The sequence below is a fragment of the Sciurus carolinensis genome, chromosome 16, assembly GCF_902686445.1.
Source record: "Sciurus carolinensis chromosome 16, mSciCar1.2, whole genome shotgun sequence".
Classification (NCBI taxonomy): Eukaryota; Metazoa; Chordata; class Mammalia; order Rodentia; family Sciuridae; genus Sciurus; species Sciurus carolinensis.
The window spans coordinates 13,531,918-13,546,593 of NC_062228.1; the positions used below are offsets into that span (position 1 = coordinate 13,531,918).

General features: G+C 40.0%; 1 protein-coding gene across 1 annotated transcript in view; it reads right to left on the bottom strand.

Moving 5' to 3' along the window:
* Positions 1 to 14,676, bottom strand: part of Pmfbp1 (polyamine modulated factor 1 binding protein 1) — a 43,058-nt gene that overhangs the window by 22,750 nt on the left and 5,632 nt on the right. The window contains 2 exon segments of the mRNA XM_047528488.1: positions 4,042 to 4,263; positions 6,563 to 6,811. Of these exon segments, the coding sequence (XP_047384444.1) occupies positions 4,042 to 4,263; positions 6,563 to 6,811 (471 nt within the window).

Below are 14,676 nucleotides of genomic sequence, written 5' to 3' on the forward strand. Positions count from 1 at the left end.
ATTTAACACATTTAATCCTAAGTAAAGCAGTTTATTAAAATACCACATTATGAGTAGAATTTATTCCAGGAACACAGATTATTCTGTATATGAAAATCTGTTGATATAATCTCCTTCATTAAAGGATTGATGCTCATAAATACATCTGGTAAAATTCAAAATTCATTTCTGATAAACATTCTTGATAAGCTAGATATAAGTCATGCTTCCAACCTGAAAAAGGACATTAAACAAAAAGACACAACAGGCATTAGGCCTTTTTTTTTTTGAAGGGCATGATAGTTTTTTTTTTAAATTGTACCACACTGATCATGATGACCAGCATACATATGGATATGACAATGTCTTTTTTCTCAACATTGCAGTATTTTTGAATACTGAAATGTTTCAAAAGGACCAAGAATGTTAGAGAATAAAGATCTTAGATGAAAATGGACACTAGTAACTCTGGTATTCTAACCCACAGAATTAATTTAAACCCCCTATGAATCAGTGACATGCTATTTAGTTATGAAGAACAAAGTTCTCTTAGAAGTAGGCAGCATGAACTTGTGCTTTGTTGTACTTTAATCTTTAGTTTTTATAATTTAAGCTATGTCCCACCCTGGTTAAAGCACAATCATGCAAAGACACTTCAGATAACTTCCATGCTAACATCGCACAAGTTTAGTGATTTTACTTAAAAATTAAAAAAAAAAAAAAAAATCAAACCATCACCAAAATAAAGAGGCAAATAAATGTGATTTTCAAATCATTTGAAAAGCATAGTGCTTACTTGTCAAATACACACTCAACTGCCATAATTATAACTTCCAAGCTTCTGCAATAAAATTAATTTATGTGTATATTTATATATGGGTTTTGTTTATAAGAACTGTATTTTTCAATCAATAAGAGAAAGTTACTTTTAGAGAATAACATATTTGGTGGCATTTCCACATATCTGTAGTAGAAAAAGTCACATGGTGTTAAATCTGACTGTAAGTATTCTAAGGTATAAAATTTTGACCAAAGATCAAAATTATGATAATCTGATCTTTAAAATCCAACCTATATGAGACTACTTTAGAGAGTGAATGTGCTGTTGAGTAACTATTCCAATAACCTTTTCTTCTTATGGCTTTCTACAAACTGACCTTTTTTAAAATCATGGACTCACCACTATTTCATACTGATCTCTTTACTTCCATGGTACAATTTCAGTACCGGGATTTCTGACACAGAACTAAGTTTTTTTTTTTTAAATAAATTTATTTATTTTGATTCATTGTAAACAAATGGGGTAAACTTGTTTCTCTTGTACATGAAGTAGAGTCAATGTGCTAAGTTTGATTTCATAAAAATAGTAGATACTTTAACCTTTCAGTGATAGTTTTTAAATCTGTAAACTCAAGAATCACATTACTTAGCAACTATGGCATTTATGCTTAATAGTGAAATACTAGAAACATTTCCTTTAAAGTAAGGAGCAAAACAAAGATAACTGTGATTTTACATTGTTCCGGAGGTTCTAGTTGGTCCAATGAGATAGAAAATAAGTTGTATAAACTTATAAAGTGAAATCAATTTAGACAAATCTAAGATGTTCAACTGAAAACCCCCTAAGAGAGTTTAGTAAGGTGGCAGGGTAAGAGAGAAGGTTTCCTACACCTCAGTAGTAATTCTTAAGATTAAATATATAAAAGTTCTTACTCATAAAACTAATGGCAACTGTAATATATCTAGGCATAAACTCACCAAGAGGTATGTGAGATTTATAAAAAAAAAAAGTGTAAAATCTTAGTAAAAGGGTACATCCCAAATCAGAATAAAACAAGAAGTATGTCACATTCTTAGGCATACTACTTTCCCCCAAGTTAAATATATAATGTGCAAGTCAGTCAACAAAAGTCTAAATTTCATCATGAAGGGATGTACACAAATGACTAGGAAAAATCTGAAATATACTCATGAAGGAGGACTGATCCTAAAAGGAGCTCTAAAACATGTTAGCAGTTAAAGTCACTAAAACCTCTGAAACTGGTATAGGAACTTTCTAGAAAGCAGAGCAAAGAAAGGTGCCCAGAAAGAGCTCTGTGTATGAAACAATCAGTATTATGAATTGGTACTCAAATCAGTGGGAAGTTGGGATGTTCATCTAATGGTTTGGGGGCCAGTAGAGATCTGTTTAGATAAAAAATAGAGACATCTAATTATATACGATGATAAATATGTATATGAGATATATATTCCAGGTGGACTAAGAATAAAAACATAAAGATGCAAAATTTATAAAAGTACAAAAAGAAAATATGAGATAAACTTTCATAATCTTGGGAGTAGAGAAGCCCTCCAAAGCAAGACATAAAACCTAGAATCTATAAAAAGGACTGGCAGATTCAACTCTATAAAAATTATAAAACTTCTGTACAGTGAAAAGTTCCATTCATAAAGTAAAATGAAAAGTTGTGGATCATGAGAAAAAATATTTCCAGCATTCATAATGAAGCATTATTACTCATAATAGATTAAGAAGTTCCTATAAATGAACACACAAAAAAACTAACAACCCAGTAAGAAAATGGGTTAGGGATTAAAAGAAGTGATTTGTAAAACAAAGCTCCCTATCACCCATATGAATAGTGGTCAGCACGTCCCTGCCTGTGGTGACCCATGTGTCAGCCAGACCCCCTTTTGGCAGGGAAGAACTTACTGGCCCAGCAGTTATAAGGGCTGCTACCGGGAATCGGCCTTTTCTGGGGACTGCCTGGGCTGAAGAAGATTGCTTTGCCGAAGGTCACACCTTTTCCAGGGGCAGCCCACATCCAATAAGTGATCAACAAGGAGGTGCAAAACCAGGTCCCTTTCCCTCAGCTTAAGGCGCTCTAGGGTTGCATCCAGTCCCACGATTCCCCATGGGGTCAGCGAGCCTTTGTTGAGACAAAACAGCCTGCTTCTCTCTACCCATCTCTGCTTCCTTCCCCTTATTCTCGGGCATTAATAGCACCAGTTATCCCTAAATATCCTGAATGCTCATCTGTTTGGAGTCTCCTTCCTGGGGAACCCAACCTGTGACTATTGTAACTAATGAAGTGAAAATGATACAATAAATAATGAGAAAACTCCCTCCTGCCCCAGTCCTCAGTTTAGCACAACTTAAAAAAGATTGACAACAGTGGGGGTAGGTGTGGAGGGAGAAAAAACTCTCTTAATTATTGTTGACAAAAGCGTAAACATTTTCGGGATATATAATTTAGCAGTATTTTTAAACATTAAAAATAAGCATGTCCCATGACCCAACAATCACACTTCAGAATTACCCTGTGGAAATAAGGACAACTTGTTTGTAACAGAAAATAAAAAAGTCAGTAGATGGTACATTCATCCTATAGAATACAAGTAGTAACTAAATTTGTTAAGATACGCCTTTTAAAAGCAAGTTATAAAACCACATTTATAATGCCCATTTATGAGAAAAGAGAGCCCTAGCCATTCCTATATGTAACCACGTCACCGAAGCACTGGGTTCCCAGGACAGTGACTGAAGGGTGGGGGGAGCAGGTTGACGTCAGACTTTCACATTTAGTCTCCATCCTTCTGCACAGAGAGTCTATATCATTGTGTTACTCGTGTAATTAAAAAAAAATAATGAGAAAAGAAACAAGTCCAAGCCTTCCTTAGTTCTTCCTTCTCACGTTTCATGGCCTTTTCCTCCTGTTTGGTCCTGGAGACATGGTTGCACGAGTCCTGGGACCTGGAAGAACTCACTACCAGACCTCCATGAGGAGATGAAAGACTGGGGAGCTCACTGGCAATTCTCTTTCTGCTTTATTGGAAGTGGTGGCTCTTTATACTAATCAGGGAACCCCAGAAGAGCTAAGGCGTAACCCTAAAGAAAACATGAAAGCTGGAAATTAAAAAACTGAGAGCTACAAAATTCAAGGGCAGGAGCGGACATCTGTTTGAGGGTCTTGGTTTCTGGTGAAGGGCCATTAAAGGGAACCACGTGGGAGCCTGTCTGCTTGCTGACCTCTGGACTGAGCAGTCTGGTTTGAGTCCTACCTGGTTGATGAGCCCCCTGAGCTCGCCTTCCAGCATCTTCACTTGGCACTCCAGCAACTCGATGTTGCTCAGGGAAGTCTGGTATTTATCCCTGTAGAGGCTCAAGCTCCTTTCTAGGGAGACGATCTTGTCCCCCGCCAAGGCAAGCTGCTCCTGTGCCAAATGGAGCTTCTCCCCTGTGTTCTCATTATGAGTTCCTATTTCCTCCTCGTAGAGAATCACCTGTTAGTGGAGAAACGAAACCACATAGAACCCATGAAGCATCTAATGAGTAAAGGGCATGGTTATAAGACTCTAGGCAAAGCATTCCTAAGTCTGAACTAGAAACCCGGATGAAGGGAATAGGCGCAGTGAGGATCTAAAAGCTGTGTGTGATATCAGAATGGGAATGATTAGAAATAGAAGACTGTCCTATTTGGAACCAGGGACCATGCCTATTGTCTCCTCGTCTGCCATGTGGTAAGAACTCAAAAAAATACTCGTTGATTAGCAGGAATGGATTTGTACTCTTCCATGTTTTTTACGGGCTTGAAATGCCAGTATTCTTTCTTCCCTAGGTGTTCTCCAGAGATCTAATTTGGAAAATGTAGAACCCCTCATGTACCCTGGACCACATTGGCAAAGTTCCCAAGAGACAGTGGAGAAGTGCCAGCTAAAGATCCTCTGAGATTTTCATGATCCTTATTTAGGTTCCTTTTCTTTCTAATCATTTAATTAGTCATCCATCTGACAGATATTTATTGAATACTCATAAACACTGCTTGGGTGCAGAGGGATATATACATATGAGACAGACTCATTTCTCAAAGAGTTAAAAACTCTCACAGTCTTGGGGAGAAAGATTTAAAATTAGCAGACAACTGTATACAGTTTAGTGTGTGCTACATTGTATGGCTGGAACTGCTTGTTACAGGAGTGCTGAGGAGAGTCATCATGGAAGACTTCATGCTGGTTCCAGTAACCCAGTACTGGTAGAACACATCCACTAGTGTAAGCCATTAAGCTCATGGGCTTCCTGGCCTTATTCGACTTGTCTCTCGATGTGCCTCCCGAGCTAACTACATTTGTAGATTCATATCCTTGTCTTAGGGTTCAACTGTTGGCTGAATTGGACCTTAGGCAGAGTCTGATGCTTCTGTGTAACAAAGCACTAGGGAAACTTGGCAGAAGGCCTCAAGTAAATTTTCCAGCACTTCCTCAGTGTGGGGTCAGTGGCAGTGTCTGCTACTTGGCAAATTCCATCTCTTTCCTCCTCCTCCTCCTCCTTAGTAGCAGAACTTAACTTTATTGGTGCATCGATAGACCTCTAAAAGCTCCACTTTTCCCAGACTTCCTAAGAACTAGCAGTAGCCATGTGACAACTTCTGTCCAATGATACACAAATGAAAGTGCTGCGTAGAGTTTCTGGAAAGTGTCCTTAAAAGGAAGTAGTGTGCCTTTCTTCCCATCCTCCCCTTCCTCTGGATTATGTGGAACAGGGATGTGATGGTCAGAGCTCCACCATCACAGCAGGTGACTTAGACAATGGAAGCTTTCAGGAGACGCGATGGCGAAACCAGAATCTTTTGTGGAACCAGTCAATTTTAACACAGTTCCACTTAAGCTTTATTGAACCATGATTTATGCTCACAGCCTTTGTTCCAAACTGTATATTGTAGAATACCCTCTTCTTTGTCCTTCCCTTCTCAATTCTTTTCAGCAAATTCTCACAATAATCCCTTTTAAAAAATTCTGTGTCTCTAAGTTCCCTCATAAAACCCCTGGAGATAGTCCTTAAGCAACAGCACTGTCTAAAACACTTCTTGGAATTTTCTTTAAATCTGGAGGAAGACAGTGCCAAGGGGAAACCCCCAGATATATATACTATATCTTATATATATCTTATATATGAGTCTGCCCGTCCCATTACACAGAACGATTCTGTTGCTGTTAGTGTGACTGGCTTTAGTTCTTAGTTTTGAGTCTTGGGATTGTACAGGGATGCTATTCTTTGGTTGAAAAGATACTATCCTGGAACATGAATTTATAGTTATAATATGTCCAGAATATACTTAAGCTAAGTTTATAGGATCTAAAACTCTCAGTGATGGAATCAGATCCAGGGTCTGGTTATCTTATCAACTGGGTAGATGCCAGAAATTCATATCATCAGAACCTGACTTTGCTAAAAAATAGTTGATTTAATGAACCTCGTATCTTTTTTTCTCTTTAATAACCCTCAGTGACCCAGAGTCTTTTTCATTTTAATTGCGGATGGTTAACAGAATGAAGAAGAGGGGCTCCAATGGATGCGCCACCCACGCACGCATCCCACAGACCACACCTGTGCTAATCCTGGTGCTCTCATTCACCTAGGCCACTGCTCAGTTTCCTTCTGCTCAGTTTCAGAAGATCAAGAGTTAAAGAGGGAGAGTTTATAAAACCTGCTCGAGATGTTGCCAAGCTCTCCCCTGTAAGTCCAGGGTTGCTTTCTGGCGGGGGTGACCTGATTTCTGCATTTCTGTAGTTAAGCTAGCGGTACCTCATCTTCTTTCAGCTTGCAGTGATGGTGAAGAATAACCAGGTCGGAAGTCTGCTTCTCCAGGATGGATTGGTACTGCAGGAGAGAGCAGTAGGAAGTCTGTAATTCATCGGTGCGAAACTCCAGTTCTCGCTGAAGGGCCAGCAATTTTTTCTTCAGTTGCTGGAGTTGTCTCAGATGACACTCTTTAGTGGACCCGAACTCCATCAGTGCGTCCTCGAATGCCAGCACCTGGGCTTGCTTCTTGTTCTGTGGTACAGAGAGGGTGTACAGAAAAGGCTTTAGCACATCACTAAGGATGCAGTTTTTCATCTGTTCAACTGTTCACATCCACCCATCCACCCTGTCATCCACAGAGAACTTACTAAACATTTCATTCTGTTCACAAGGAGAGATATCATTTCGTATTCCCACTCTGTAAGAAGGATTCAAAAGGAGAAAAAAAAGATGGTTCTTACCTGTCAGAAAGGTTAGTTAGGCAAGAAAAACACATGTGTATAAAGGATCTAGAGAGAGGTGTGTAATAACATGCTTATCTTTTGACCTTCACATGTAAAGATAAGATTTGACTTGGAAGGAAATGGGTTTTGGGGTCATGTTTCTTGGACCACATTTGGAATACCTGGGTAAAGGAATATTGAAAGGAGTCAAGGGTTAAGTTCTTGGGGGTTCTAGAATACTGGAAAATGGGATGGAGAGAGAGATACTGTCCCCATCTAGGCACTGCCTCTGTCTCTACCTCCTGAAGGGGTGACCTTGGGGATGCTGAGTGTGTGTGTGTTTGTGTGTGTGTGTGTGTGTGTGTGTGTGTGGTGTGCCCTCCACCTGCCAATCCACAACTTACCTGAAATGCTGCTAAACTCACCCTGTTACCATCCTATAATGTCATTTTATGTCAAATAAATTAATCATGATATTCCATCATTGTTGTGTATGCAGTTCAGTAATTTGTAATCCATTTATAGGATTATGCAGTTATCATTACAATTCTAGTTGTAGAACATTTCCATCATCCCTAAAATTCTCTCATGAGAATTTGCAGTCACTACTGCTCCCCCACCTCCAGGCAGCCACTAATCTGCTTTCTGCCTCTATGGATTTGCCTTTTGTAGGTGTTTCATACATGGAATTGTACAACGCATCATGTTTTGTGTCTGAATTCTTTCACTTGGTGTTAAGTTTTTGAGGTTCATCCAGGTTGCAGCAAGAATCAGTGTTCTGTTCCTTTTTATGGTGGATAAAAAGATCTACCCATTGATGGGTGTCTGAACTGTTTCAGTTTTGGCTATTGTGAATAATGCCACTATGAACATAAATATACTAGTCTTTGTGTTTTTATTTAGTTCATTTGTTCAGCCAGTATTACAATGCACTTGCTCTATCAGGCCCTGTATTAGGTAATGGAGGTAACTGTTTAAGACAGAAAGATACCTGCCCTCCATGGAGTCTGCATGGAACAGAGAGAGAAAGCAAGACAAGCCAGTAAGTCATGGCGAGTACCAGGAGGTGAAAGTGCTACAGAGAAGGGGGAAAGCAGGGAGCAAGACAGGACTGCCAGGAGGGAGTTTGTACTGTTTCTATGGAGGTCCACATTGGTGAGGTGACCACTGGCGGCAGGAGAAGGGACCTGGTGGGAATCTGTAGCAGGAATGCTCCTGAGGGAGGTAACAGCAAGTACAAAGACAGAGGGGCCATGTGCCTGGTGGCATGTGAGGATCCCGGCCCTCTGTTCTATTTGGAGTAGAGAAAGTAAAGGGGACAAGAGGTGCCAGATGAGGGGAAAAAGACAAAGGAGTGAGGTCCTTTCAGGGCCTTAAGGGCCATTTTAAAGACTACAAAGGCTCACGTAGATGAAAGGCCACTGCAGGGCTGCTGAGCAGGGGAGCGACATGATGGCCTTCAGATTTTACGAAGGACACACTGATTGTTCTGTTGAAAATCAACTGATAGCAACAGTGGTTCATGTTCTCTGGCAAAGACAGAAGCAGGGATAGCAGACATGAGGCTACTGAAGGCAGGAAAAGATGGCGGTGCAGACCAATGTGGTAGCAGTGGAGGCTGGTAGGAATGTCTGGCTTCTAGACATGTTTTGAAAGTAGAGTCTACAGAATTTACTGCTGAGGAAGATGTTGGAGGGTGGGTAATGCTGGTCATCCATAACAGGATGACTGCAAGGTTGGGGCCTGAGATCACTGGAGAGGTGGCATTTTAGTGGGATTAAGCTGAGAATTGAAAGAGAAGAATCTTCTTTAGTGAGAGTGGGTGGTGGCAGCACAGATAAGGTAGAGGAGGCTCAGCCCAGCTCAGAACCAGAAAGACTAGGGTTGGTTGTGCCAGTTCAATCTGAACTCGTCTTTTCCAGTTCCCCTGGAAGTTTATCTCATCCTGAATGCCTCGGAATTGACAGAGAAAATGGACCACTGTAGTCATCGGGTAAAGGAAATCCTAGCAGAGACAAACTGAACTCTTGGCCTAAAAACCTAGTGTATATGGCTAGAGGGAAGTTCACGAGCCCTTCTAAGCTGAGTGAAGTTGGATTTTGTATTTACTCTGTGTAGTTCTGATTGTCAGCATTTATGTTAGATGTTATTGAGCGCTTTCCTTCTTTCCAAGATAAGAATACTGCTATTCTTACAACCCATTTCTGGTTGAGGTTTGGAGAGAAAGGACTTGGAAGAACTGAAAGAGAGAGAGAGAGAGAGAATGTGTGTGTGTGTGTGTGTGTGTGTGTGTGTGTAGGAAGATGCTCAGGAGCCCAAATCTTCCTGTGTACACAGAGGTAGCAGTGAAGCCACTGCCAGGGGATGAGGAGCTACTTGGAAGACACATGGTCACGAATAAGCGCTCAATGTGGGCAGAACTAAAGCAAAGGCATAAATACCCAGGGATGGGGTTAATTCAGAACAGCTGTTTTAGTGAAGCAACTACCCAATAAAATTCTTATTATTATGGGGTGCCTATAATCCCAGTGATTTGGGAGGCTGAGGCAGGAGGATCACAAGTTTGAGGACAGCCTGGGCAATTTACTGTCTCAAAATAAAAATTAAAGAGGGTTTGGGATGTAGCTTAGTGATGAAGCGCTGCAGCTGCCTACTGTGACTACTAGTACCATTATTGCTACTACTAAGGATTTTGGGGGGGGGGTACTGGAAATTAAACCCAGGGGCATTTGACCACTGAGCTATATCCCCAACCTTTTTTGTGTTTTATTTTGAGACAGGGTCTCACTTACTTGCTTAGGGCTTCCATAAGTTGCTAAGGCTGGCTTTGAACTTGAGCTCCTCCTGCTTCAGCCTCCTGAATTGCTGGGATTACAGGTGTGTACTACCACACCTGGCAAAAATCCTTATTATTTTTGTCAAAATCTTTTTCTCTTGTCTTCACTTAATGGTCTCTGAGGGTTAAGAAGCTGGATTCCTGGTGCTTCCAGTGCTCATGTGCTTCTGATGTGGAACTGCCTCCCACCACGGACATGTATGACCCAGTTGAAACCTCAGCTGTGCTCTTCTCATGTGTATTCTTTCTTTGCTTCTCCTCCTTTCCATGTGCCCACATTCTCTTAATTGCCCAACAGAATGAGAGAAACACTATATGTTTAAAAGAAGTCAAACTTCAGGGTTTCAGCTCCTTGTATCTGGTATATCACCCATACTTAGGTGTGCTCAGAATTGCTCTTCAGCTTTAAAGTTTCCTGTGGGTAAAGAGTGTCTTTCCTGAATGGGGTGTAGAGAGCTTCCCAGCCTGGCAGTGATTCTGATGAACCACTAATAATTTCTCTTCCTAGAGGTCATGTTGAGTCTCTGGATTTAATTTTGGTCTGAGGTAACATGATGGACCAGCCAGATGATGAGAGATCTCTCAACTTTTCCAGTACCAGTCCTAATTTGCCTGAGTATAAAGTTCCCCAAACTGCCTATATCTACAGAGAAAGAGGAGTTTTCTTGGATGGGAATATAAGTATTTGTGTACTACAGAAACCTATGGGTTTGGAGGAATCAAATTTTCAAGACTTGGAAAAATGCCTAAACTTACTTAAGACTTGCTACATTTCCACTTATTTATCCTTATGAATTCAAAAGTTTATTTTTATTAATTCTAAGTGAATAGAAAATAATATGCTATTAATCCATTTCACATGCTATGAAATTTACATTTACCTTTATATGTGCTAAGGAACAGAACAGTTTCATAAAGGCACCAAAACATTTCTTTTTTTGGTCTTCTTTTTGAAAAGTTTTTTTCCTAGTGAAGACATAGTTTTTTTTTTTTTTAATTTTTGCATTTTTCTTTGACTTCTAAACTGAGATCTGGAGAAAATGAGCACGTTAGAAATGATAGAAACAATTTTTATGGAAGTAAGATTAATTCTTAAGGTGACCATCCAGAGATGGGTGATTCTGGGGGCCTTCTGGTCTACCAGGTTTCTCAGCTAGATTTCTATCCTGGTATCAGGTGCTTGACATGGAGAGTGCTGGCCACCCAAGGAACTTGTTCCCATATTTAGTCAACCTTTCAGCCCTACTTGTGGTCAAAGAGATTATAGCTATTGCTCCTTCCTTGCCTATGTGGCCACTTGATCACAGAAGGAAATTAATTGGCCTGGCATGATTTGCCTTTTGAAAAGTCACGTTGGTTTCCACCCAATACTTTGTGCTTTTCAAGTTGATGCTAATTGATTGATGTTAAGTTCTATATTTTCCCTGATATTGAAGTTAAGCTGACAGGTCTATAATTACCAGGATTGTCCTTTTTCCCTTTTTTAAAAGATGAGCACTTCATTTACCCTTTTTCAGTCTACAGGGACTTTCTTTATCCTCTTGAGTTCTCAAAAATAATCACTAGCAGCTATGTAATAACACCTGCCAATTCCTTAAGTACTCTTAGAAGAATGTCATCAGGCCCTGCTGATTTGCCTAAAGCCGGCTTTTCAAAATACTTTTTAACCCTTTTATTCCCTACTCTAGTTTGCATGCTCTTCTGTCACAAGTTGTCATTGTTCTGATGACTGGATTTCTGATGATTTTTTTTCCATTTAAGAACTGAAAGTCTCCTTATCTTTTTATAATCATTGTTATAAACTTCTTCTCCTATCTTTGAGGCCTAGTGAGTTTTCTTGGGAGGTATGTTAGCTTTAAATCACCAGATAGGTTGATCTGCTACTTCTTAGGTTTTCTCTCAATTATATTCCTTGTATTTTTCAAGTACTGTTAGCACATAGAACTGTGTGCTTAACTGACCTGCATTTCTTTTGCTTGCATCTGTGACTTTGACCTTCTTTTCACCAGTGACCTCTGTTTACCTGAGATTCACTTTAAAAACATTTACTATTTTGGAATGATTTTCAATTTATGGAAAAAGTTCAAAAGTAGCAAAGAGAGTTCCTATAGAGTTTTCATCCAGCTTTCCCTAAAGTTGACTTCTCACATAATGTTACACATTTGCCCAAACTAAAAATTAATGTTGTTAGATGATTATGAATGAAACTGGATGAATTTTGTCAGATTTTTTACTAATGTAATTTTTTTTTCTGTTCTACGATCATCCAACCCAGGATTCCTTATTACATTTAGCAGATTCACTTAAAAATTCTTATTTTTCATTATCAATGATGTGCAGCCAAACTATGGAACCAGTCTAGGTGTCCTTCGATGAATGAATGGAAAAGGAAAATGTGGTATATATACACCATGGAGTTTTACTTGGTCATGAAGAATGGAATTATGTCATGTGCAGAAAAATGGATGGAATTTGAGAACATTATGTTAAGTGAAATAAGCCAAACTCAGAAAGTCAACGGTCTCATGTTTCCTCTTATATGTGGAAGCTGGGGAGCAAAAAAGGAAAATAAAAGTATGTGTGGGGGAGGGGATCTCTTGAAAATTGAAGGGAGATCAGTAGAGTAGAGGAAAGGGTTGGGGGTGGGGAAGAGAGGAGGATAAAGAAAAATACTGGGGAATGCAATTGGTCAAATTATATTGTTATATTGTGTGAAACTACAAACATGCAACAACAAATCCCACCATTGTGTACAATCATTATGCACCAAGAAAAATTATGGAAAACATTTTAAAAAAGGATGAAAAATAATCCAAAATGACACTGTGTGATAATGTCCATCAGGACTACTAATCTTTACATATTCAACTAATGACTTTCATCTGTAGGATTAAAAGTTCCACTATGCAGTTTTATCCTAAAACTAACTCACAGCTTAGTTTGACAACCTGAGTTCAACTGAATGTCAGGGTACACTACCCAAGCTTCCACAGGGAATGGGGCCTGGAAAAATTATTCAAAAAGACCCTTCCATTTCTGATTTGGTCCTCATTTTATTGCGATTCCTCTCTTGTTCTTTTTCTCCTTTCATTTTGAGGTTTTCTTTTGATTCCTGGGCAGGGCCAGGACTGGCGTGAGGGAAGCAAGGTGCAGATTTTAAGGAGGCACTCAGTCTCGGGATCAGGCAAGTGCAGGTTGGCACTGAAGAGCCAGTGCCCATAAATTCTGCACCAGGAGCACCTAGCTGGCTCTGTTCTGGGGGTTTAGAGCATAATGAATTGTTCTTGATGAATAAGGTCAGATCATTTTCTTTCCTATCAAACACTGTCCCTTCCATTTCTTTTGTTACCAGTGACATCTGATGCAATTTGCTGTGATCCTGAACCAGGACCTTGTGCTTCTTTCCCCTGCTCCTTTCAGATATTAGCAAAAATTCCAGAAAGTCTTAGGTTTCATCCCTGGATGTAGATGACCTTGAAAATAGCTACAGTGAAAAGTCCTGAGAGTAGGAGAGGCATTTTCACTGTTACGGTGTTTATGTTTAGTTCTCTCTCATTGTTTGCTCTACAAGTACTCTTGAGTGACCAATGGGAGAGCTTTCTATTGTTCTTGCTCAAGGTAGTCAAAGGAGCAGGGGTAGGCAGCAGGTGCCAGCTTCCTTCCGTGGCTGCTGTAAATCATGGTTTCCTCCACACGGTGATGGCTCTCTTTCATATTACATTTCCTTGTGCAAAGCGGATTTGAAAGGGATGTTCTGAGTAGATGAGTGTAGGGCTACATGTAATTGTGTATTTGTATGCATAGTCTGCAATTTAAATTTTGCACTAAGTGCTAGGAAAAAAAGAGCTTGTTTTAAAGCTTGTTTCAAGCTGTTAGACCTTCTTCTAGGCAATTAGAATAATAAAATGCAATTTAATACTTTTCTCCTTTCAAGTTGCCAGGTACATTTATAAGCACATGGCTTTCCCTGACTGGGGGACTAAGTAAATCCACGACAGCCGAGGACAGTGAAAACATCCTAGAATGTTAATATTTAGAAAGAAGTAAATTATGATCATCTTCTTCCCAAGATCCATTTAGGGAAACCAAAGATTTGTCTATATTCACGACTTCCTGAGGAAAGGATAGCAGTGCTTGGGAGGTTAGGGTAGAATTGCTTTGTTGGTGGCATTTTTTGGGCATGACAGAGAACAGTTTTGGTTTCCATAGTGAGGTGATAAGTCCTGGGGGAACTCTAAGAGATACCACGAGAGAAACCAGATCCCTGACCTCAAGAAACACAGTGATTGCTTACACAGCACCTGGGGTTCAGCAAAGAACTGTGCAACCACTATCTGCTTTCTGTTTGCGTAGAACTCAAGTCACTAGATGGAAATAAAGACTGCAAGTAAGAAATTCTTGGAAATTCAGTTTTTAGAAAATATAACCCAGTCGGCTCTCCAGTGTGTGGATAAGTTTAGAGAGTGGTTTTTAAGACCTTAGTTTTAGAGTTTCCAAAGAGAAAGAACCTCAGGGCTGAAATAAAACCACCTCAGCTGGTGGATTCCTAGATCAGTATTCGTTCAAAATCACTCCAGAAAGATAGTCCTGCCAGGGGGCCTAACCATTCACATGCGGGCAGGGTAAATGGCACTGAGTGTCTTGGTTTGGGCACCCTGAAATAAAGCAGGCCCTGGAACAAGGAACTGAGTGACGGTCAACTAGTAGTTTATGCAGGAGGAGACTGTAGGAAGCTCTGCTAGAGGAGCCAGGAACTGAGATGGGGAGGGAAGGAAGCTGACGGAGGGTGTGTCATCGAGTTAGTTACCACTGAGGGCAACTGGGCCCGGTGCCCTTGA